General features: G+C 45.3%; 1 protein-coding gene across 9 annotated transcripts in view; it reads right to left on the reverse strand.

The window, feature by feature from the left end:
- The window catches only part of LOC147124073 (long-chain-fatty-acid--CoA ligase 1-like), a 214,499-nt gene that overhangs the window by 77,277 nt on the left and 111,061 nt on the right, over positions 1-26,161 (reverse strand). For 7 of the 9 annotated variants that reach the window (XM_085981227.1, XM_085981206.1, XM_085981185.1 and 4 more), the window contains 3 exons: positions 25,120-25,336; positions 24,924-25,016; positions 3,378-3,492 (listed from right to left, as the gene is read on the reverse strand). In XM_085981227.1, coding sequence (XP_085837353.1) covers positions 3,378-3,492; positions 24,924-25,016; positions 25,120-25,314 — 403 coding nt within the window. In that variant the 5' untranslated portion in view covers positions 25,315-25,336. The remainder of the gene's footprint in view (positions 1-3,377; positions 3,493-24,923; positions 25,017-25,119; positions 25,337-26,161) is intronic. The other 2 variants (XM_085981292.1, XM_085981282.1) reach the window with 1 other exon arrangement.

Consider the following 26,161-nt stretch of genomic DNA (forward strand, 5'->3'; position numbering starts at 1 on the left):
ATCCTTACCAACGTTGTATATTCTTAAGCTATCCAGTTCATTACTGCTAGCGTCTGAATCTGACTTCTGTTCGGTCAAACTGTTCTTTGTCACTTTGTGTACCTTTGCATATTTTCCTTGCGGTGACTTTTTATTGCTGGTCTTCTTTCCTGACCGGCATACTTTAGCTATGTGGCCAAGCCTGCCACACGTTCTGCATTCTTGGTTTTTAAACCAACACTGGTTCTGATCGTGCGTTGTCTTTCCACAACGATAACATTTGACAGAACTCAAACCCAATTTGTTTGTACCGAGTTCCGGTGGCCGTAGCTGCATTACTGCCGTGCCTCTCGCTGCGGCCTCGTGTGCTGCTGCCATAGTGACCGCCTTCTCGAGAGACAGCTCATTCTCTTTGAGCAGTCGCCTTTGTGTATCCTGTTTAAATAAACCACACACAAATCTATCTCGAAGTGCCTCTGTCAGTCCCGTTCCAAACTGACAATATTTTGCTAGCTTACGTAATTCCATCAAATATTCAGCATTGCTTTCATTTTGCAGCTGTCTTCTATCGTAAAATTTTAATCGTTCCGCTAGCATCAGCGGCGTGGGGCTAAGATGATTTTTTAGGACAGTAACAATCTGTTCGAACGTCTTATCCGCCGGTTCATCTGGTGATAACAGGTGTTTCAATTGCCCGTATGTCTTCGCACCCATTAAGTTTAGTAATGTTAGTGCTTTATCTGCCTCAGGAATTTTATTTGCCTTACAATAGTTTTGTATGCATTCTACATACATAGCCCAGTCTTCTATATCACTGTCGAAGGCATTAATGTTCCCATGTTTAGGCATCGTAGCAATTTATCGTATTTTTAATGTTATCTAAGATGGCGGCTTCCCGCTCTTGCCGTCGTCCTCCGCCCACAAAATGGCGGTTTTCCCGCGCTTGGCGGTCTTCACCCGTCCCCCGACGCTGTCTCCGCTTCACCGCGGCTCTCGCACCTTCAGTTTCCCCAGACGCTGCGCCTTTAGCCCGAATGCGGCCCTTATCTCCGGTCGCGATCGATGTCCCGCGCTGCGCCTCTCGCTCGAAAGCGGCCCGGCCCTTATCTCTGGTCGCGATCGACCTCACCGCCCTTATTCCTCCGTCTTCCCAGCCCCGTCTGTACAGCCAACGCGGTTGACTTTCTGTCGCGTCGCTGCCCGGCTTACCCACCACGAGGTAGTAGAAGAAGCTGACAGTCGCTGATGGAGGCTTCGAGGTCAGGATGTCTTCTGCACTCCGGTTGCTCGATGCCTGCCGCTCGACGTGTCTTCCCGTAGGTGATGAGGGTGGAAACCTCTCTTCGACGTCCTGTCTGTGGACGAAGTCGCCGTGGAAATTACTGCAGCAGGGTAAGAATCGGACTCGTCGCCACTGTTAAGTCTGTGTGTTATAGGTGAGAATTACTACACAGACCACAAGAGTAAATTCAACAGGTCTTTACTGGTTGGAGGTCGGACTATACTGAATACAATATTATTACACTGTGCTTATATACTGGTGTGGTCACCACCGGTATTACGTATACAGCAGCCAAAGAAAGTAGTACCTTTCTTAAGGTGGACCAGGCTTAAGTTCTCTTAAGGTGGAACAGGTTACATACACCACACAACCCGAATTCCCTTTCAAAAGAATGAGAGCTCTGCTTCAATGACAGTTTGCAGTAGAGAATTTCACATTCCAACAGCCCGCTCTGTAAAGACACTTTTGCTAATCTCCCTTTTAGTTCTTTTGTGCCCTCCGACTACAAGTGGAGACCATCACTATTTACCTCATCATTCGCAATCTTGAAGACGTTTTTAACCTTCTCAGCTCAAATAAAAAAAATCACAAACAGTTTCTCTTCAGAACTTTCTCTCATCTCTGGCAACATTCTAGTAAATCTACATTGGACTTTTTCTGCTACTTGTATATCTTTCCTATAATGATGTGCCCAAAACTGTACATAATACTCCAACTACCACCGAACCAAGTTCTTGCAGAAATTCAACAGCACCCCAGAGTGAGCTGTAATAGAGTGGGGGGTCGGGGGGGCGGGGAACAAAGCAAAAATAGTATTGACAGAACAGGAATTTGACTAGGCTGGGGATTCAATGGCGAGTGTGGATAAGTCACTCAGAACATTTCGGTGTTGGTACCTCTGCTCTTTTTGATATATATTAATGACCTGGACTTGGGTACACAGGGCATAATTTCAAAGTTTGCAGATGACACGAAACTCGTAAATGTAGTAAACGAAGAGGATAGTAACAGACTTCAGGAGGGCACAGACAGACTGGAGAAATGGGCAGACACAAGGCAGATGAGATTTAACGCAGAGAAGTGTGAGGATTTTGGTAGGAAGGATGAGGAGAGGCAGTATAAACCAAATGATACAATTTTAAAGGGGTGCAGGAACAGAGAGACCTGGGGGTGTGCATACACAGATCTTTGAGGGTGGCAGGACAAGTTAAGAAGGCTGTTTAAAAAAGCATATGGGATCCTTGGCTTTATTAATAGAGGAAGAGAGTACAAAAGCAAGGAAGTTATGCTAAACTTTATAAAACACTGGTTAGACCCCAGCTGGAGTATTGTGTTCAATTCTGGGCACCACACTTTCGGAAAGATGTCAAGACTTTAGAGTGCAGAAGAGATTTACTAGAATGGTACCAGGGGTGAGGGACTTCAGCTACTTAGAGAGACCAATTGCAGAGATTTTAATTACTCACTCATTGATTGGGAAGGGAGTAAACATTGAGAAAAAAAATCAAAATGTGTACACAACTCCTTATTCAAGCACTATGTTTGCATGCCTACAAGGGGGGAGGCCTTGCTAGATCTACTTACGAGTAATTAAATTGATCAGGTAGAGTAATCAAATGTGGGTGAGCACCTGGGGAGTAGTGATCATAACATAACGTTTTATGGCATAGATAGAAAGGGGAACATTTAATGCAAAAACCAGAGCACCAGTTTGGAATAAGGTAGATTTTAGAGCTGCACCATCTCAAATTACAGTTGCAAAAAAAAAATTGGCTGCGCATTCTGTTCATTCCCTTCCACGCTGCAAAAAAAAAATGCATTCTTCGCTGCAGGTTCCTTCATAGTTCTCACCATCAAGGCAGGCAAACATTCTCCTCCTAGGGCTCAATCAGTGGTGCACTGTAGCCAGCTACTTGCAGGTACAGCTGATTGTCCACAAACTTTTGCTATCTCCCTGAGAGAAAGGCTTCATCTCCACTGTATGCCTCCAATAGTAAAACTGGAAGTGACTATTGATAATTTGAATTTTGCTTTAGATATATCTATCTCTACAGCAAAAATATGGACTTACACTTTTAACAATCATCCAAAGAACAGCTTATTAGGCAATACTTACCAGATACAACGAAACCCCTTTTTAACACGTCATATAGTGTTTTTACATCCGGATAGTAAAACGCCATCATCTCATCATTATTAAGCAGCACACTTCTCCGAGCATGTTCACCACTCTGAAATACATCAAATCATAAGAAGCAATTAAAGAATTCAGTATACAACAACCCATTATAAAGCCACATTTAAAACGAAAGTTACAGCAAGCCATTATTTTTGGGTTGGATTACACAGAGGTTTCAAATTGGAGAATAATCATAGAATGACAGAAACTTACAGCAGAGAAGGAGCCGAGCCAGATCTTTGGTAGAGCTATCCAATTAGTCCCACTCCCCTGCTCTTTCCCCATAGCCCGCAGATAATTCCTTTTTATGTATAATGACTAAGGTCAGAACATATGGAGTCAGGGGACAAGTACCAGAATGGATAGCAAGCTGGTTACAAAACAGAAAACAGGGAGAGGGGTTAAAGGTAGTTATTCAGATTGGCAAATGGTGGGAAGTGGTGTTCCACAAGGATCAGTGCTGGAACCACCGATCAATATTTACATAAACAATTTGGACTCGGAAGTACAATTTCAAAATTTGTGGATGACACCAAATTGGGGGGGGTGTAGTTAATAGAGGAGGACTGCGACACGAAGTACAGGAAGACATTAATAAACTTGCAGAATGGGCGTGTAATTGGCAAATGAACTTCAATACAGATAAGCGTGAAGTAGTATATTTTGGTAGAAAGAATAAGGAGGCCACATATCCTTGGAAAGTAAGTGTCTATATGGGGTAGAGGAACAGAGGGATCTGGGGGTACAGATGCACCAATCACTATAAGTAGCGATACAGGTTAACAAGGCCATAAAAAACAAAACAAAGCACAGCACTGGGTTTCAACGATCTCCCTAAGCTGCGCGGCCGCGACCAGGAGATCCTGCGCAGGCCACTCACCAGCTGTAACGTGGGAAAAGATACCGCGCATGCGCTGCCGGGCAGTAAATTTAAAGGGACCATGCACCTAAAATAAAAATTAGAGGGAACACATGCTGGGATTCATTTCTAGAGGGATAAAATTGAAAAGCAGAGAAGTTATGTTAAATTTGTATAGAACCTTGGTTCGACCACACTTGAATACTGTGAACAGCTCTGGTCTCTATATTATAAAAAGGATATAGAGGCACTGGAGAAGGTGCAAAAATGATTTACTAGAATGATACCAGAACAGAGCTTATACCCATCAGGAAAGATTGAACAAGTTGGTGCTTTTTTTCTCTAGAAGATAGAAGACCAAGGGATGACCTGATAGAGGTTTTTAAGATTATGAAAGGGTTTGATAGGGTAGACGTAGAAAAGATGTTTCCACTTGCGGGCAAGACGAGTACCAGGGGCCATAAATGTAAGAGTCACTAATAAATCCAATAGGGAATTCAGGAGAAATCTCTTTACCCAGAAAGTGTTCAGAATGTGGAACTTGCTACCATAAAGAGTAGCTGAGGCGAATAGCATTGATGCATGTCGCCTCTGGTTCTTTTGCCAATCACCTTAAATCTGTGTCCTCATGTTATCAACCCTTCTGCCACTAGAAACGGTTTCTTCTTATTTATTCTATCAAAACCCTTCATAATTTTAAACACCTCGACTAAACCTCCCCTTATCTGCTCCAAGGTGAACAATCCCAGCTTCTCTTGGGTCTCCACATAACTAAAGTGCCTGATGTTTTTTCTCATATAAATGGCCTGCTATCTTGCACATGGATAAGTTATTTTGTCCCTAGGACAGACTTTACCTGTCCTAGTATCTCTCTATGTGGCTCGGTGTCAAATTTTGTTTGAAACGCTCCTGTGAAGTGCCATGGAATGTTTTACTACGTTAAAGGAGCTATATAAATGCAGGTTGTTGTAAAACGGTACAGGTCAACATTGAAAATGGAGGAAGCAGCTTGGATCAAACGCAGCAGAAACATGTCCATGAATTCATGAAGCTGCTGCTTCATATTTTAATCTCAATCATAACTTTATATTTTGTAAATGCATGATGTATGAAGGCTCCATATTTACAACAGTCAAAATACCAGGAAAATTGTAAACCACAGATTAAGATATTAAAATAGCAGAACAGAACCAAATACGACCCATTTATAAATAATGGAAACTTTTCAGCCTGATCATTTACTAAACAAAATTCAAGGATAAGGAAAATGTTGTATACCAAACATTCTACATGCAAAGCTGGAGTATTTTCCATTCTCTTACTCCCCCTTGCCAAGCACCATATACAAGTGAGACATGGGTAGGCAAACTGTGCTCATCTACCTCGGTTAGTCCTAACTACATGCCAACTTGGAAAACAAGCAAAAGCTGACCATTAGCTTCATAATAGCCCCCAAGAATGTTGACTGCTCAAAGGCAACCCTGAATATAACCTGTATGACACGTGGAGACAAAGATTTAGACTGAAGGTCCAGTGGTACAAGGCTCGTTATAAATGAAGCTACAGATATCCCCAACCCTCAAGTCTTTTTTTGTAGGGGCAAAAGCAGTCGAGTACAGTACATGATTATACAGATTAGCAGTTAAGGTACATGGTTTATTTTCTGAGGGCAGTGCGCTCTTCTCCACCTTCCAAACCAAATCCATTTCATGGCCTAAGGGTTCACATACACAAATCTTTGAAGATGGCAGAGCAAGTTGATAAGGCTGTTAAAAAAAAAAACAAATGGTATCCTTGGCTTTATAAATAGAGGCATAGAGTACAAAAGCAAGGAAGTTATGGTAAACCTTTAAACATCACTGGTTAGGCCTCAGCTAGAGTATTGTATCCAATCCTGGGCACCACACTTTAGGAAGGATGTCAAGGCCTTAGAGAGGGTGCAGAGGAGATTTACTAGAATGGTACCAGGGCTGAGGGACTTCAGTTACGTGGAGAGACTGGAGAAGCTGGGGTTATTCTCCTTAGAGCAGAGAAGGTTAAGGGGAGATTTAATAGAGGCATTCAAAATCATGAAGGGTTTTCATAGAGTAAATAAGGAGAAACTAGTCCCTGACTCCAGAGAAAGGTAATGGATAGGTACACATACACTGAACAGCTTTGCAATGGTGGATGCACAAAATGGCAATAATGCCAACCCCACCGTCTCATAATTTTTAAAGAGTTTGTCTCTTGATTTAAGAGATTTGATATAGAAATCATGAGTTGCTATTTTTTTTCCCCAAACATAAACCAATATAGATTGACAGTTGGTTTATAAACCTCATTAGTGACTTATTTAATCTAACAGGTCAGAGCTCTTTACAAAAACTATGTTAGTGCATCTGAAAATGCTTTACAAAAAACGTTAAAAAAATCCTACCTGTTATCACCACGTTGCTATGCCTCTCGGTTTAAGCCACTACGAGAGGGAGCTGCTCGCTCAGGGTCTGGGTCACCTTGGATCATCAATATTAATACCAGCCTCTGGAGAGGTGGGGGGGGGGGTGTGCGGGGGGGAGAACACAGTGACCCACCCCTCGGATTCTCCCGGGCAGCCCCACACATACATATGTCCCCTGCCCCCGGAGAGCACCCTCCCCACACAGATCCCCCTCAGCTCTTGAGCAGTCAGCTGGCCTATCTGGGAGGTGGTGGGGTGGATCGGCAGCCCCACCGTCACGTTACTTGCAGGCCGGCCTCGCTCTGCTTTTGACCGTTACTCTTTCCAGTACATTACCTCTTCCAGTCCTACAACCCTCCGAGATATCGGCTCTCCTCCAATTCTGGCCTCTTGTGCATCCCCAATTTTAATCACTCCACCACTGACGACCGTGCCTGCAGCTGCCTAGACCCTAAGCTCTGGAATTCCTGCCCTAAACCTCTCCGCCTCTACCTCTCTTTCCTCCTTTAATGCTAGGGAAAATGCTAGAGTCCATTATAAAGGATGTAATAGCAGAACACTTAGAGAACAGTGATAGGATCGGACAAAGTCAACATGGGTTTACAAAAGGTAAATCGTGCTTGACTAATCTACTGGAATTTTTTGAGGATGGAACTGGTAAAATAGATAAGGGAGAACCAGTGGATGTGGTGTGTCTGGACTTTCAGAAAGCTTTCGATAAGGTCCCGCATAAGAGACTAGCGTGCAAAGTTAAGGCACATGGGATTGGAGGCAAGATATTGACTTGGATAGAGAACTGGTTGGCAGACAGAAAGCAAAGAGTCGGAATTAATGGGTCGTTCGCCGAGTGGCAGGCAGTGACTAGTGGGGTACCGCAGGGATCGGTCCTAGGACCCCAGCTATTCACAATATATACTAATGATCTAGATGAGGGAATTGGATGTAATATCTCAAAATTTGCAGACAACACAAAGCTGGGTGGGAGAGTGTGCTCTAAGGAGGATGCCCTGAAAATCCAGTATGATCTGGACAGGTTGGGTGATTGGGCGGAAGCATGGCAGATGCAATATAATGTGGATAAATGTGAGGTTATCCACTTTGGTGGTAAAAACAGGAAGGCAGATTATCTGAATGGCAATAGATTGGGAGAAGGGGAAGTGCAACGAGACCTGGGTGTCCTTGTGCACCAGTCGCTGAAGATAAGCATGCAGGTGCAGCAGGCGGTTAAGAAGGCAAATGGTATGTTGGCCTTCGTAGCGAGAGGGTTTGAGTACAGGAACAAGGATGTCTTGCTGCAGTTGTACAGGGCCTTGGTGAGGCCACACATTGAGTATTGTGTGCAGTTTTGGTCACCCTATCTGAGGAAGGATGTTCTTGCCATGGAGGGGGTGCAGCGAAGATTCACCAGGCTGATACCTGGGATGGCAGGAATGACGTACGAGGAGAGATTGGGTCGATTGGGCTTGTACTTGCTGGAGTTTAGAAGAATGAGCGGTGATCTCATTGAAACTTATAAAATTGTCAGGACTAGACAGATTAGATGCAGGAAGGATGTTCCCGATGGCCGGGGAGTCCAGAACCAGGGGTCACAGCCTAAGGATAAGGGGTAAGCCATTTAGGACTGAGATGAGGAGGAATTTCTTCACCCAGAGAGTGGTGAACCTGTGGAATTCTCTACCACAGAGGGCAGTGGAGGCCAGTTCATTAAATATATTCAAGAAGGAGTTGGATATATTTCTTAAGGCTAAAGGGATCAAGGGATATGGCGAGAAGGCAGGGACAGGGTACTGAATTTGGATGATCAGCCATGATCTCGTTGAATGGCGGAGCAGGCTCGAGGGGCCGAATGGCCTACTCCTGCTCCTATCTTCTATGTTTCTATGTTTCTATGTTTCGACACTCCTGAAGGCCTACTTCTTTCACCTGTCCTAATATCTCATGTGGCTCAGTGTCAAATTTTGTTTGGTAACGCTCCTGTGAAGCGACTTGGGAAGTTTTACTACGTTAAAGGCGCTATATAAATGCTAGTTGTTGTTGTGGCTATTATCGACTTCTGGCCCTCGTTGCCAGGTTACCACCTCCTAGGAGCTGGTGCTGCTTTTCGATGATGGTAACGAATTTCTCACGCATGCGCAAATCGCCGGGTTTTTTTTTCCACACATGCGCAAGTCGGCAAATTGACATGAGCAGGCATTCGGCACGAATCCCCCAAAATCCCGAGATTTCGGAGTTCCATTGCGAGATCATGAGTGATTCTTTACTTCACTCAGAAATCACATCTCTCGCGATAGATTTGAGAGTTGGCAATACTGAAATGGTCTACTGATAGCTGATCATGTGATCTCAAGCAAGTGAGATATTGGCCCTGGAGTGATGAGTGGATTATTGTGTCAGAGTTGCTGCTTTTATCTCGAACACGTGCGTAGTGTTAGATCTTTTTCCAGATATGTATCACATCGTTCAGACATAAAGCTAGCCTGCCTGCGGGTCCTTGCACAAGTGACAGGCACAGTGTTAAACACAACTTCCCGCCCGTGCATAGCTCACAGCTGAATTTTATTTTGAAATTTTGTTTTAAATATGCAGAAAAGTGGCAGAAAGGGCAGTAACCAGAGGACGCAGACTTAAGATAATTGGTGAAAGAACCAGAGGGAAGATAAGGAATTAATTTATTTACTTTTTAAAAAAACGCAGTGAGTAGTTATGATCTGGAATGCACTGCCTGAAAAGGGCGGTGGAAGCAGATTCAATAGTAACTTGCAAAAGGGAATTGGATGTATATATATCTATAAAAAGGAACAATTTGCTGGGCTATGGGGAAAGAGCAGGGGAGTAGGACTAATTGGACAGCTCTTTCAGAGAGCTGGCACAGGCACAATGGGCCGAATGGCCTCCTTCTGTGCGGTCGGATTTTATGATTCCAGTCACTGGCAGTTCCAGATGTCCAGTGACAGCAATGCTCCAATAAAGCCAGCTAAGTCATTCGCACCAGGGAACATCCCAATCATCTCAAAAAAGCAAGCTGCAAATAGCGATTTGAAGAAAATAACCCTTTAGTGTTCCCTTTAAGCTGCGTGGCCGCTCTGCAGCTCCCGCGCAACCGGCTTATAGATAGGAAAAGCCGCGCATGCAGAGTATGTTGACTGGGGCGCGCAGCCCTGCACCCAAAAACAATTAAAGGGAACCCTGCATAAGACAACAGGCAGGTAAGGCTGGCTCCAGAACACGCCGCATACTAAAGCAAGTTTCAAAAAGCATGTTACAGGAAACTCTTTTTTATCCGGCACCGATGGGACCGGCGTGGTGCCGGTTGATCAAAAAGTCCGGATTACAGAGAGGTATACTTACCAAGGTACGAGAGCCCCGTACACGGCCACAGGTGCAGGAGCCCCGGTTACACGGCACTTGTGCAGGATTCCCGGTTACACGGCCACAGATCCAGGAACCCCGGTTACACGGCCACAGATCCAGGAACCCCGGTTATACGGCCACTAATATATAGTAAAACTTACCTGAACCTACTCCTGAATTTTGCCGGTTAAGAGAGATTTCTGGATATTTAGGTGCTGGTAAAGAGTTTGCTGTATATATAATTTCTTGGAGAACAAACATTAAATACACACAGCTGTAACGGTGACGCTCAGTAATGACCCGCTTATTTTAAAATGTCCTTGCCTTGAGCTCATGCACAGGCAACAGCAAGGGTAAGTATTTCTAACCGGCTGTTGGTATGAACCCAATCCAATCTCCAATTCCAGTGAGAAAAATTGACTTCGCTTGCAAACTGCTAACAAGCTGACCGACGGCATGTACGATGCAGTTCTATAACCAGCGACTAAGATGCGTCTTCGAGTACAAGTTCTCTCTCATTGGAGAAATATTACTCTTAAGTACTGGCGCACTTGGTCAGATACATCAAAATCTCAAGTAGGAAACATCATAATGTGTTCGTGGATTTTCATTAAATAGTATGACCACTATAATTCACAGAAAAAAAGCACTGAATAGTGCAACCAAAATTCATAATTGGTTCCTACGACACCCCAGCTGCATTTTGAAACACAGGATGAAAGGAAGAAAGCTTGCAGACTTTTATTTCACTATATTATGTGCAACAGCTGTAAAATCTTTTACCGTACTAGGGTAGGCTGAACCAAGATTCAGAGGAAGAGTGAAGCAAGCCATGAAAGTGTCATATGCGCAGGTTTCTAGTGCCCCTGGATTTTACCATTTCACATTGCGTTTACGCATGGGGTACATATTAAAAGACTGAACTGTTGCAAAAGACTTGGCTAAGTTGCAATACATTGCACAAGTTCCAACTGACCATATTGAAGCCTAGACGCTGTTTTAGTTTTCAGCACCAGTTATAAAAACGCAGCTTTATTGATTCGATGTAGAACAAAGAAAAAGTGCTCAGATTTAACCTGTATTGGCCACCAATTGCATTGGCCACCAACTGTGGCATTGCACATAAATTCCACCATCCCACTCTAAGGCAATAAAATAGACATGGGCCGAGAAATTTGATGGTGCTACGCCCATTTTTCAGGCGCTAAACAGGCACCAAAGCCTCCAATGCGGCGGGCAGGAAACGGGTGCTCATTGAGCAGAAGTGCGCAGCCCACCATATTGGTAGAAGCAAAATTGTACTGCAGCAACTCGCCAAGGCTTCTTCGGCAGCACCTCCCAAACCCGCGACCTCTTCCACCTCGAAAGACAAAGGCAGCAGGCGCATGGGAACACCACCACCTCCAAGTTTCCCTCCAAGTCACACACCATCCTGACTTGGAAGTATATCGCTGATCCTTCATCACCGCTGGGTCAAAATCCTGGAGCTCCCTACCTAACAGCACTGTGGGAGTACCTTCACCACAGGGCCTGCAGCAGTTCAAGGCGGCGACTCACCACCACCTTCTCAAGGGCAACCAGGGATGGGCAATAAATGCTGGCCTTGCCAGCGACGCCCACATCACAGGAATGAATTTAAAAAAAAATAGGGGTCCAAGGCCTGTGCCTGAAACACCGAGCAGTGAGTGAGGAGGACATAAAAATCCTGCAAAAGGACAGACAGGCTAAGTGAGTGGGCAAACATTTGGCAGATGGAATATAATGTTGGAAAGTGTGAGGTTATGCACTTTGGCAGAAAAAATCAAAGAGCAAGTTATTATCTAAATGGAGAGAAACTGCAAAGTGCTACAGTACAAAGTGATCTGGGGGTCCTGGTGCATGAAGCACAGAAGGTTAGTATGCAGGTACAGCAGGTGATCAGGAAGGCCAATGGAATCTTGGCTTTTATTGCAAGGGGGATGGAGTATAAAAGCAGGGAAGTCTTGCTGCAGTTATACAGGGTACTGGTGAGGCCACACCTGGAATACTGCGTACAGTTTTGGTTTCCATATTTAAGAAAAGATATACTTGCTCTCGAGGCAGTTCAGAGAAGGTTCACTCGGTTGATTCCGGAGATGAGGGGTTGACTTATGAGGAAAGGTTGAGTAGGTTGGGCCTCTACTCATTGGAATTCAGAAGAATGAGAGGCGATCTTATCGAAACATATAAGATTGTGAGGGGGCTTAATCGGGTGGATGCGGTGAGGATGTTTCCACTGATGGGTGAGACTAGAACTAGGGGGCATAATCTTAGAATAAGGGGCTGCCCTTTCAAAACTGAGATGAGGAGAAACTTCTTCACTCAGAGGGTAGTAAATCTATGGAATTTGCTACCTCAGAGTTGTGGAAGCTGCGACATTAAATAAATTTAAAACGGAGATAGACAGTTTCCTAGCTGATAAGGAAATAAGGGGTTACGGGGAGAGGGCAGGGAAGTGGACGTGAGTCTAAGTTCGGATCAGCCATGATCCTATTGAATGGCGGAGCAGGCCCGAGGGGCTGTATGGCCTGCTCCTGCTCCTACTTCTTATGTTCTTATGTTAGGTGCAGGCATTGTCCTCCCAATGCCACATTAAAACATGCCGGCAACCACTCGCCGACCTGCCTGATCTCCCATCGCGATGTCCCGATCGCCGCCGCCCACCGATCACATACACTTCCCCTTGAACGATCAATCTAAATCCAAATCCTCTTCGCCGGTGTCTGCCTGGGGACACCCAGCAGGTGTTCGCAGCTGGCGGGTCTCATGTAAACGACACCAGATATCGGGTGTGCTTAGGCCCGCCTGTTTCCTGCACCCAGTTTGCTCTGGCAGGCTGAATGTCTGGGCCATGAGCTCTACGGCATTACAGCACTCACCGAGTGATCAGGAATATTATACATCATACTGCATACCAGTAGCTGCAGCTCTATCTCTGCAGACCAACCTGTCTCTACAATGAAAACATTGCACCATCTCAGGAATCTGATACTCTACTTTATGGAGTCACCTTCCATAACTATATCCTTCTGACAGCCTTTGTACTAATTGGTTCCAGTGGTCCTTAATATTCTCCAGCAGTGCAACTGATGGAAACTTAAAGTTCAGTTTGCAAAGGGTCATTTAGAGATTCAATACAAAAATGAGCAAAGCCTTTTGGGGTGGGAAAGGAGGGAAAAAGAAAAGGAAATTAAAGGCTGGACTTCAATCCCGGGGCGTGGAAGTTTGTAAACCATCTGAATTTCATTCCCAGTCAAAAGAATCTGTGGTGCGTATGCAGGACTAATTTAAGAGGCATTCACATTTTGTTATTCTATAGATAATCTCCATTACCAATAGTCTGAATTTCCACTGTGTAAGATTTCGCCCCAAGTTTTTTGAAACTGCTTTTATTGCCCACCTTGCATTGATTATTTGTATTCGAACCTAAAATCAAATTCTATAATTTAAAAAAGTATTCATTATGTAACTAACCTGTTAAGGATTAGTTTAACTTTACATCCCATCAGTGACATAGCTCAGTTTTAGGTAACTTGGGAGCTTTACTGCAACAAAATCCATCGAGACCAGGTGTATTAATCATTTAAAAGTCACACAACTTTTAAAGACATTATTAGAAATAGGAGCAGGAGTAGGCCATTATGAAGAGATGTGGGTGTCGTAAACAGGTTCCTTTACTGATCAGGTTTCCAGCAAAAAAAAAATCAACTATTTGAAGAATTTGGACTACATAAAGGGTAAAAGAGCTCAAGTGCCACACACCTATGCCCATCCATTAATTATTCAAATACACATTGGGAGAAATTATGCCAGAATCATGGAAAATCAGCAAAACCAGCATTTCTCTTTCATTCCTCAAATAGCTGAATACCTCTGATCAGCTCAGACTGCAGGATCCGTACAGAACAAGCTCAACACTTGCAAAAACACTGCTCTACCCATCCTGCAAAAGAGATTACGTTTTATAATTGAACATTAAATTGTGAGCCTTTTTAATTCACTCCTCTCCTTCAAATCTGCTGTCATCACCCCTCTCTTCAAAAAAACAACCCTCGACCCCGCTGTCCTTGCAAACTACCGCCCCATCTCCAACCTCCCTTTCCTCTCCAAAGTCCTTGAACGTGTTGTTGCCTCACAAATCTGTGCCCATCTTTCCCAGAGCTCCAGGTTTGAATCTCTCCAATCAGAATTCGGCCCTTGCCACAGTACCGGAACGGCTCTTATCAAAGTCACAAATGACATCCTTTGTGACTATGACAAAGGTAAACTATCCCCCCTTGTCCTTCTCAGCCTGTTGGCAGCCTTTGATACTTTCGACCACTCCATCCTCCTCCAACGCTTCACCACCGTTGCCCAGCTGGGTGGGACTGCAATCGCCTGGTTCCATTCCTATCTATCTAATCGTAGCCAGAGTGTGAAGGAATAAGCCATATAACCTATTCAGAAAAATATACACTATTCTATGAAAGCATTCTGGCCTTATCAAAACATGACAAACTGGGTTTGGAAATCTAGAAACCGAACGATGAAGAAGCTGTGGTAGCATTCTGGCTAAAGAGATAAGATAGTTGTTGACACTGAATCAATAACCTTATTGAAACAGAAGGTTAAAGGCTCCGGTAGGTTGAACCTTTTGGAATGAGACAATGGTTCACCCTGATTAAGGTGTTCTAATTTACACTTCGTAAAGAAGCACATAAAAGTAAGAAACATCTGCCTTCGTAAAAATGACATCAAGTAAAACACACCTGCCGTTACACCAGTTTTTATGGTAAACTTAGAACACCTAAAGAGACATAATTCTGTAATGCTACCAGCCGAGGTGACTAAGAATTGCAGGGGTCAGCAGAAAAATGACGAGATAATTAGCTTACATCAGCAGAAAGCCTTAAAGGAAATACCACTGGAAAAGGGTATAAATATTGAACTCTCAAATGGGATAACAGACTCGCTTTAAAGGGGCAAAGCGATTCTCGGCTTCAGAGGCGGCTCTGTAAGTCTCCAACTCTTTGTACCTCGGGGATCAAAGGTATTTGATTTTGGTGGATATCCTGTAGAAAACTAAGAACTGTAAAACTGTAGCGAAGTTAAGATTTGAGAGTAAGGTTCTCTGATAATAGAATTGTAAGCTCTCTCATTTTGGAACTGTTAATGTTGCGATTGACTCACCAACTGTAAATGACATGTCGGTTCTTTAATAAATCTATATATTTTTAGAATTGTCTCACATAAGACTTTTGTATCAAACTCGCGAACTCAATCTCTGTACACTCTTTGGTGAGGAGTTGCAGAATTCTGGGGGAGTTTTCCAGACCCTCATAATATCCAGAACGTTACAGTCTAGCTAAATTTATTAAAAGTGCTATCTGGAGGATGGTAACATTTTCAGGTTGTTCTTTTCCTTTAGGGAGAGATAGTCTGGACCTTTAGACCCAATTAAGGGTCTTTAGGATTTGGCTACCTCAAACTTTAGTTGAAAGTGAATGCCTGAGGAATACACCTGATCCGGGGTAGCTCTAAAGGGGCTAGGACTAGTAATTATCCCTTCAAGAGAATCACCTGCAATGGTTTCTCTTCACACTCCCGCATCGTTACCTCTGGTGTCCCCCAAGGATCTATCCTCGACCCTCTCCTATTTCTCATCTACATGCTGCCCCTCGGCAACATCATCCAAACACACAGCGTCAGTTTCCACATGTACGCTGACAACACCCAGCTCTACCTCACCACCACTTCTCTCGACTCCTCCACGGTCTCTAAAATGTCAGACTGCTTGCCCGTCATCCAGTACGGGATTAGCAGAAATTTTCTCCAATTAAATATTGGGAAGACCGAAGCCATTGGACAGGATTTTCATTGGGCCATGGAGGCGGGATTGGAGGCGCGTGGGGGGTTAAAATCGCGAAATCGGGGGGCACGAACCCATCCCGCCCCCATGCCAGTTTCAAAGGAGTCAGATACCCGACCTGTGCTGGGACCCGCCTCCCCAAGGCGGGAAGGGGATTAGTGCCAATTAACTGCCTGTTAACAGGTAGTTAACAGGCAGTTTTCAGCCTAATCCCTATTTTTATTCCTGAAGTGTGGGATTCCCGACGGCTCCAAACCACGCCAAGTTAGCGAGGCGGACCGTCGGGCTGAAGGGTTCAAGATGTCCAGTGTTCAGGTGAGTGATGGGTGCATGAATGCAGAGGTAAGTGTGTTTGGTGCGTGTAAAGTGTTTAAAGAAGTTTAATTACCTTTACTTACCTTCACAGCCTTCCTTCCTTCAGGTCTCGGGAGTCCCTCATCTCACCGGCACAGAAAACAGAATGGCCGCGAGCTGTCAAAAGTTGCAGCATTCTGCTTTCTGTTTTGGAGAGATCTCTAAATCAGCCTGAGAGGAAGGAATTAACTTAGAGTACAGATTGTCAGTGCTCGACAGCTTCAAAGAGCTGTCAAACACTGATATTTCATCTGTCAAAAGCTCGACAGATGAAATGTCAATCTGTGACGTCACCTGTTGCTGGGTGGTCCTTAATTGGCCTGCTGAGCCCGCTGGGCGGGCTCAACAAGGTCAATCAAGTGAAAATCGCGTGGGTTGGCCACAACTCGATGGAGGCGGGACTACAACCTCAAATGTTGTAGTCCCGCCTCCTACACGCCTCCAGCATCAAAATCCAGCCCATTGTCTTCGGTCCCCATCACAAACTCCGTTCCCTAGCCACTGACTCCATCCATCCCTCTCCCTAGCACCAGTGAGGCTGAACAAGTCTGTTCGCAATCTTGATGCCATATTTGACCCTGAAATGAGCTTCCGACCACATATCTGCGCTATTAAGACCACCTATTTCCACCTCCGTAACAATGCCCGTCTCCACCCTGTCTCAGCTCATTCGCTGCTGAAATCCTCATTTATACCTTTGTTACCTGTAGACTTGATTATTCCAATGTATTCCTGGCTGGCCTCCCACATTCTACCCTACGTAAACTAGAGGTCATCCAAAACTCGGCTGCCTGTGTCCTAACTCTTGCCAAGTCCTGTTCACCCATCACCCCTGTGCTCCCTGACCTACATTGGTTCCCGGTTAAGCAACACCTCGATTTTAAAATTCTCATCCTTGTTTTCAAATCCTTCGATGGCCTCGCCCCTCCCGATCTCTAATCTCCTCCAGCCCCACAACCGCCCCCCCACCTCGAGATATCTGCGCTCCTCTAATTCTGGCCTCTTAAGCATCTCTGATTTTATCGCACAACCATTGGTGGCCGTGCCTTCAGCTGCCTCAGCCCTAAGCTCTGGAATTCCTTCCCTAAACCTCTCTTCCCTCCTTGAAGATGCTCCTTAAAACCTACCTCTTTGACCAAGTTTTTCGTCATCTGCCCTAATTTCTCCTTATGTGGCTCGGTATCAAAATTTGTTTTACAACACCCCTGTGAAGTGCCTTGGGCCATTTTACTATGTGAAAGGTGCTATATAAATGCAAGTTGTAGTATTCAGAACTGCTGTCAGTGACATTACGACATGCAAGTTAGTTATAATGCTTTTTTAAAAATTCTTTGAGATTTCGTATACAACGTTGAACGCCTATGGAAAAAGATAATTAAATAAAAAAAATCACCCCTGCTCAGTTAGTCTGCTTCAACCAATCAATTTAATGCGCCCAGCTCCTCCCCAGTGCACCGAGCCAGCTCCTCCCTGTAGTGTATGTACCCGTCTACCTTTAAGGGAACTATTGAATGTAACCGTTCACCTTTAAGGGAACTACTTTAGGTGTGGCACTATTTGTTTGGCTTCTGTATACTGTAATACCGATAATGACCACACCAGTATATAAGTGTTGTAGCAGGATTTCTGGGGCAGATTCGCCCGGACCTTCGAATAGTAAAGACCTGTTTGTTGTTATTTCTGAAGTCTGTGTATTTATTAACTGCACAACCCACAGACCTTACAGTGGCGACGAGTCCGATCGTACCCTGCGGCAAGATTACCAAAGCAAGAAGAGCGTCGAAGAGAGGCAACCGCCCTCGTCGTGCTGCTGGAAGAAAACACGAGGCTGCAGCAGGAGAAAGGTGGAAGACTTTAGCAACAAAAGCTTCCGTCTGCAACAGGCACTGACTACCCTTCTACCACGGTACAGAGTGAGCCGATCAGCAGGGAACAAGGCGGCCGAAGAGACTGTGAGTAGGGGAAGGTGTAGAGAATATCCGGAGGATAAGGGCAGAGCACTCGACCTCGGTCGAGGGGGAGCCGTGCCGGCCAAAAGTCGGGTCCAACGGCGTCGGGTGACAGCCGGACCGCGATCGGCGGGAAAAATCCGGGCAGCGACCGCAGCCACGAAGCGCTGAGCCTGCGAGTAGGCGCGGGAAGAGAAACCCAGCCGCAGCCGGGGAGGGAAACACCGGTCTGCGAGAGGGCTGGGGGAGGCGAACGGGAACCGTGCGGGTGAGAGCCGGGTGCGGAGAGAGAGAGACTGCGAGGAGCCAGTCCAGCGGCTGAGCTGTTCTCCACCAACGGGGTACCCAGGGCCGGTAGCACCGAACGTGCGGGTGAGAGAGCGACAGAGCCGGGGACGGAGAGAGAGACTGCGCGAGAGCCAGTCCAGCGGCTGAACTGTCCTCCGTTAACGGGGTGTACCCAGCGCCGGTAGAGCCGTGCGGGCGGGAGGAAAAGACATAGCCGAGTAAGGGGAGCTGTGCGGAAGCCAGCCAGTGGCTGAACCTGTCCGCTGTGGGGGAAGCGTACCCCTTCCACCGGGAAGAAACGCGGGAAGCCGCCATTAGGCGGAGAAGACGCCAGAAGCGGGAAACCGCCATTGAAGTGGGCGGGGCGAGAAAGGAAGAGCGGGAAACCGCCATTTTCGCGGGAAAACCGCCATCTTAGAAACAAACAAATAAATAAGAATACTTAAAGAAATACTGGTGCTGCTCCCAAGGGAAGAAAAATGCCTAAGCGAGGGAATATTAACGACTTTAATTCTGAAATAGAAGACTGGGCCACGTACGTGGAACGCATCGAGATCTATTGTGAAGCCAACAAAATAGAGGAAGACGACAAGGCGATAACATTGTTAAACTCGATGGGCGCAAAGACATACGGGCTCTTGAAGGATTTACTAGCACCAGCTAAACCGGCGGATCAGTCTTTCGAAGAGATTGTGGTTGTTCTGAAGGACCACTTGCACCCCATACCGTTGATGTTGGCTGAACGATTCAAATTCTATGCAAGAACGCAACGGAAAGACGAAAACAATGCAGAATACTTGGTCGAACTGCGTAGGCTAGCGAAATACTGCCAGTTCGGAGGGAATCTGACAGAGGCACTGCGAGACAAGTTCGTAGGTGGATTGTCCAAGTAAGGGACGCAAAAGCGCCTACTAGAAGAGAACGACCTTACACTTGACAGGGCTGTCCTTATAGCCGCATCACACGAAGCCGCAGCGAAAGGAACGGTGGAAATGCAACTAAAGGCGGCGGCGCTCGGGGTGGACCAAATTACCTCGAGTACAACAAAATGCTATCGTTGTGGGAAGACAACACACAACCAGAATCAATGCTGGTTTAAGAACCAAGAATGTAGGAAATGTGGCAAACTGGGTCACATCGCTAAGGTATGCCGGTCAGGGAAGAAGACCAACAACCAAAGGAAGCCATCACAAGAAAAGTACAAGGTATACAAGGGGGCTGAGAAGAGTTCAGACGAACAGAATCCAGACTCAGATCCAAACGGCCAGGAGCTGGGTAGTCTGAGTATCCACCATGTGAGTAAGGAAGCTGACCTACAAACTATCTGGGTCATGCTAAAAATAGCTGGAGTCCAAGTGAAAATGGAGTTGGACACTGGATCAGCTGTATCAGTCATAAATCGAGGGGATTACCACCGGCTATTCTCACACATACCCTTAAGAGATACCAAGTTCGTATTGCAGACATACACGGGGCATAAAGTATACCCCATGGGAAAAATAAGAGTCAAGGTGAGAGATAGGGGTAAAGAACACCCAAGAATGAACTTGTATGTACTACATGAGGGAGGACCACCACTTCTAGGACGGGAGTGGATCAAGAAAATAGACATGGAATGGCACTACCAACAAGCAATGACGAGTGAGGACTCGGTGCAGACAAGCAGCTCAGACTCTGAGCCGGAAGACGATAAGTCCAGCCCACGTATGAAAAACAAGGTTAACATGAACTCACTGACTAAGGTTGGAAAAACGATGGCGTGCATAAAGACAGAGAATTCTGAGTCTGTTCAAGTCACAGACATATGCATTACGGAGGAACACCGAGCTCGAACTCAACGTTATTTTAAAGTACGACAACAATTCGAACAATTAAGTTACCGTCTCGTACAGGAGATGAAAACAATGAAAACGTTCTATGACACCGAATGGGAGAGTCTGGAAAGACAACTGAACCTGCTGGCTCAAGCAGAGAGCGACCATAGAGCCATCGTGACCAATTACCGATCACACCTCCCTTATGATGTTCAGGAGTTAGAATATTTGCATGATCTAGAGATACAGCATAAAGGCAAACCACGCTACACTGAGGATTTTGTTCTGCAATTGGAAATGGAGCTAGTGCAGGCAAGGTTAAGAGAAGCTGAATCGCAGTGTGCACTTAAAGAGATGCAAAAAAAAATCTTGGACATGGAAAAGAGAAACGCTTCTTTACCTGATGTGAATAATGTGGCCATGTTGCAAGAGGAGCTTATCACTCAGTTAAATGAAAATAAAGGGAAAATGACTGGGATAGACTGCAAGAATAAAGAAGATTTGATGGCAGTGAGACTTCAAGAGGCAGATAGCATAGCAGCCTTGGCTGAACTCCAACAGGAAATTGCGAAAGAAGCAAATGAAGAGGAATCTTCAGGAAGCCGGGATTTTATTCCAGTTCTTCTCTACGACTCCTTACAAGCAGAGTGTGAGAAGTGGAAGGAACAGTGTGAACAGGCCCAGGCTACAATTCTGGAGGGGATTAACTCGGCAACCTCCAAAAAGCTAGTTTCAGTAGAAGCATATGAACAACTAAAGGTTGAACATGAGCAAGAAGTCCAAAGGCTGCAGGAAATTCTTGATGAGCTCAAGGCCAAGACAGACTCATCGGTAGAAGTTCCATCCATAGATGAGAATTTAGCGGTGAAAGACATGGCAGAACATGAAAGACAAGATGTCCAAGAACTCATAAAAATATTGGAGGAAACCCAAGACAAATATGAGGCGGCAATGACCGAGGTTCAACGACTTGAAGAGCAGAGTCAACTGGGAATCCTTTCAGTGGAAGGGAAGGAAACTGTAAGAAACACAGAGACTGTAAGAATGGGCTCTGAACATGAGCTTGGGAGCATCAAGGCGCAACTTCTTCGAGCGCTTGAAACCAAAGTACAAGAGGAAAGGAAGGTGAAAGCATTGGAGGGAAAGGTGGATGAAATGGTGAAGACTCTGATCCACAGAGTCCCCGCGGAAGAGTTAACGGTCAGCCAACTCCTTCACATGCTGAGAGACAAGACTCCACAATGGGAACACGAGCTTCAATCTGCAAAGGGAAGGAATTCGGAGCTCCCAAAAGTTACAGAAATAACTGAGGTGGCAACACAGATTTTGTATTACAGTTTACTCTATGAAGAGTTCGTTGAATCACGTCAATGTGAACAGAAGAATGTTGAAACAGCTGCTTCAGTAGAAGGATTAAATAGCCTGATACCGCAATCCCCGGTGGAAGGGAAGGTATTGAACTCACAAATGAGGTCAATAGTGAAGAAATGGCAGACAACCCAGGAAGAGCGGGATGAATATGAATGCATGAAGAAGTCTTTTCAAGAAAGATGTCTAGGGAAGGAACCACAGTCAGCTAACGTCCAGACGGGTGAGGAGGAAGAAGGTGGTTCTCTCGCTGGCCTAACTCAGGACGAACCCGAATATTACCATGACCTGTTGAGTGACACTGAATATTACGAGGATGTGGTCTGCCCAGCTTGTGATGAAAACTCCCAAAGTGCTGAAATCCGGAGGAAGCACTTAAGGTCTAAGGAACGTAGAGAGTTGGTGGCGCTACAGCTGGCAGCCGAGAAAGGAGCTCCGAGAGTTTCAAAAAGGTAGAAAAGAAAAAGAAGCAGAAGATAATAACTGTCTAAAATATTAGCACTTCTACCATCTCAGGCGGAACACTACGAAAGGAGCTAAATTAGTTGAAAAACTGGAAAATGTCAAGACAGCCAGTTGGTTGTAAAAGTCCGCACTGCTGGTTCAACAGGACGAAAGTTCAAGCTGCTACGTCAAGAAAAAGGCGATGGAGGAGTCACGCTAGCCAGGTGAACCGGCTACCCCAAAGAAATGTTGTTCGGAACGAGTCAAGATCAGAGACTGAATCTATGAACTGTTTCCGCAGAGACGGAACCTGTGAACTGTTTCCACCGAGATTATATTTGTAAATTGTTTTATATGACATTGACTCCACCAAGATTATAGCTGTAATTTGTTTTATAGGAAGTTGAAGATATGTATGTTTAATGGGGACTCTAAGTAATAAGCTAAAAAGGGAGGATTGTAGTGTATGTACCCGTCTACCTTTAAGGGAACTATTGAATGTAACCGTTCACCTTTAAGGGAACTACTTTAGGTATGGCACTATTTGTTTGGCTTCTGTACACTGTAATACCGATAGTGACCACACCAGTATATAAGTGTTGTAGCAGGATTTCTGGGGCAGATTCGCCCGGACCTTCGAATAGTAAAGACCTGTTTGTTGTTATTTCTGAAGTCTGTGTATTTATTAACTGCACAACCCACAGACTTTACACTCCCCAGTGCACCGAGCCCAGCTCCTCCCCAGTGCTGATGTTTTGGTCACAGAACTGATCATCTTAAAGCAGACATTTTACAGTGAAATGAGGGCACGATTAGAGTATCCCAGGCGGCTGGACAATGATTCCAAATGCTGCATGATTGCATGCAACATCAGATAGTCACTAATAAATCCATCAGGGAATTCAGGAGAAACTTCTTTACCCAGTTAGTGGTTAGAGTGTGGAACTCGCTACCACATGGAGTAACGTCATCGACAATGCTATCAAGTGGCATTTACTCACCAATAACCTGCTCACTGATGCCCAGTTTGGGTTCCGCCAAGACCACTCGGCTCCAGTCCTCATTACAGCCTTGGTCCAAACATGGACAAAGGAGCTGAATTCCAGCGGTGAGGCGAGAGTGACTGCCCTTGACATCAAGGCACCATTTGACCGAGTGTGGCATCAAGGAGCCCTAGTAAAACTGAAGTCAATGGGAATCGGGGGGGGGGGGGAACACTCCATTGGCTGGAGTCATACCTAGCACAAAGGAAAATGGTTGTGGTGGTTGAAGGTCAATCATCACAGCCCCAGGACATCGCTGCAGGAGTTCCTCAGGGTAGTGTCCTAGGCTCAACCATCTTCAGCTGCTTCATCAATTACCTTCCCTCCAACATATGGTCAGAAATGGGGATGTTCGCTGATGACTGCACAGTATTCAGTGCCATTCACAACTCCTCAGATAATGAAGCAGTCCATGCCTGCATGCAACAAGACCTGGCGATGTTCAGGCTTGGGCTGATAAGTGGCAAGTAACATTCGCCCCACAGAAACAGGAGTAGGCCATTCAGCCCCTCGAGCCTGTTCCGCCATTTAATGAGATCATGGCTGATCATCCAAATTCAGTACCCTGTCCCTGCCTTCTCCCCATATCCCTTGATCCCTTTAACCTCATAAATATATCTAACTCCTTCTTGAATATATTTAATAAGTTGGCCTCAACTGCCTTCTGTGGTAGAGAATTCCACAGGTTCACCACTCTCTGGGTGAAGAAATTCCTCCTCATTTGAGTCCTAAATGGCTTACCCCTTATCCTTAGACTCTGACCCCTGGTTCTGGACTCCCCCGCCATCAGGAACATCCTTCCTGCATCTAGTCTGTCTAGTCCTGTTAGAATTTTATAAGTTTCAATGAGATCCCCTCTCATTCTTCTAAACTCTAGCGAATATAAGCCCAATCGACCCAATCTCTCTTTATACGTCATTCCTGCCATCCCAGATATCAGTCTGGTGAATCTTCGCTGCACTCCCGCCATGGCAAGAACATCCTTCCTCAGATAAGGCAACCAAAGAAGTGCCAGGCAATCACTATCTCCAACAAGCGAGAGTCTAACCACCGCCCCTTGGCATTCAATGGCATTACCATCGCCGAATCCCCCACCATCAACATCCTGGGGGGTCACCATTGACCAGAAACTTAACCGGACCAGCCACATAAATACTATGGCAACAAGAGCAGATGCTAAGCAGAAAGCAAGTAGCTTTGAACAGGGATTTTGAGGGAACGTTTCCAAGCACACTGGGCTATTTATCTCAATCTGCAGGACTAGCAGAAGCATGGACCCCATTAGCCTATGCAGTCAGGTGGAGTAGAACGTTCAAAAAATAAATCCCACCTAATCTTTCAAAGCGCCTTGTGAAATGTTCTGTACAATTTAGCATAGATGCTGTAACCACACAGAAAAGATTTCCTTAAGTTTTATTTATTTATTTATTTTTTTTAAAAAGCATTCACAGCGAAAAAAAGCAAATCCTTCTAAATGCTCTCTTTCGGATAGCTTCTACTGGTTGGATTTAACGCAATGGAAATCAAGTTTTTCTTTTGCAGTTCCAGTCCATTTCTTTAAAAAAAACACTACCACAAGCTCTTTGCAACTCCACATCAACATTGTTTGAAAACAGCAAATGCTGGAAACACTCAGGTGGTCAGGCAGCCACCGTAGAGAGAAACAGAGTTCACGGTTCAGGTTGATGACGTTTCATCAGAACTGACCTGCTGAGTGTTTCCAGCATTTTCTCTTTTTATCTCAGGTTTCCAGCATCTGCAGGATCTTGCTTTTGTTTTATTGTTTGGAAGCAACTCGTCCTAACAAATAAGAAGCACAGTTATCAACGCGCAGAAGTTGTTTTGCGAACAAACTGCATCATTACTTAATATTTTTTAAAAGCAATGATATTTCAAACCTTACCTCCACTTCAACTGACTGCATCGACAGGTCGCATGGTGGTTTCTGTGGCTTGGGTCTGGTGGTATACCAGTAGGTTACAAGTGCTGCAATAGTACCAATGCCTATTAGAGTGGATGGTGGAAGAGAGCGTACGAACTGCTGGACCTCCCCCAGTTCTGGAACACGTAGGTGTGTCAACAGCTCATGTGCTTGCATAGTTGCAGCGGGATCTTCACTTCTGTGGCAAATGAAAAGCAGAACAGACATAAGCACATATCCACTGGATGGAGGAAGAAATGCAATTGACATTATTTGATACCATACACCGCGAGGAATTGAAATTCAATTAAAAACCTCCACAGTGCTGAGGACATAGAACTTAGACTCTGTCCCCGACCAGCCCACTTTTGTACCCAGTGCCAGCATCAAGCCCTTCCAATATACTACAGGTTAAAAGCAGGTAATAGAAAGAAAGACTTGCATTTATATAGCGCCTTTCACGACCACAGGACAACTCAAAGTGCTTTACAGCCAATGAAGTAATTTTGGAGTGTAGTCATTGTTGTAATGTGGGAAACGCGGCAGCCAATTTGCGCACAGCAATATGATCATGACCAGATAATCTGTTTTTGTTATGTTGATGAGGGATAAATATTGGCCAGGACACCGGGGATAACTCCCCTGCTCCTCTTCGAAATAGTGTCATGGGATCTTCTACGTCCACCTGAGAGAGCAGACTCAGTTCAACGTCGCATCTGAAAGACGGCACCTTCGACAGTGCAGCGCTCCCTCAGCACTGCACTGGAGTGTCAGCCTAGATTTAAGTGCTCAAGTCCCTGGAGTGGGACTTGAACCCACAACCTTCTGACTCAGAGGCGAGTGTGTTACCAACTGAGCCACAGCTGACACAATGTAGATTTCGCTTTACCCTAACGTACTGGCCTTGAACCAGCCTTAATAGAGTGCCCGGAGCCCTATTGCATCAGTGACATTTCCATTTCCCCACACACATTCATAGCATGGAGGAGACGATGATTAGTACCAGCAAATTCTTTTACCAGTT

Source organism: Somniosus microcephalus, chromosome 1 (genome assembly GCF_052327205.1).
Source record: "Somniosus microcephalus isolate GS21.2 chromosome 1, FLI_Smic_1.0, whole genome shotgun sequence".
In the NCBI taxonomy this organism is placed as follows: domain Eukaryota; kingdom Metazoa; phylum Chordata; class Chondrichthyes; order Squaliformes; family Somniosidae; genus Somniosus; species Somniosus microcephalus.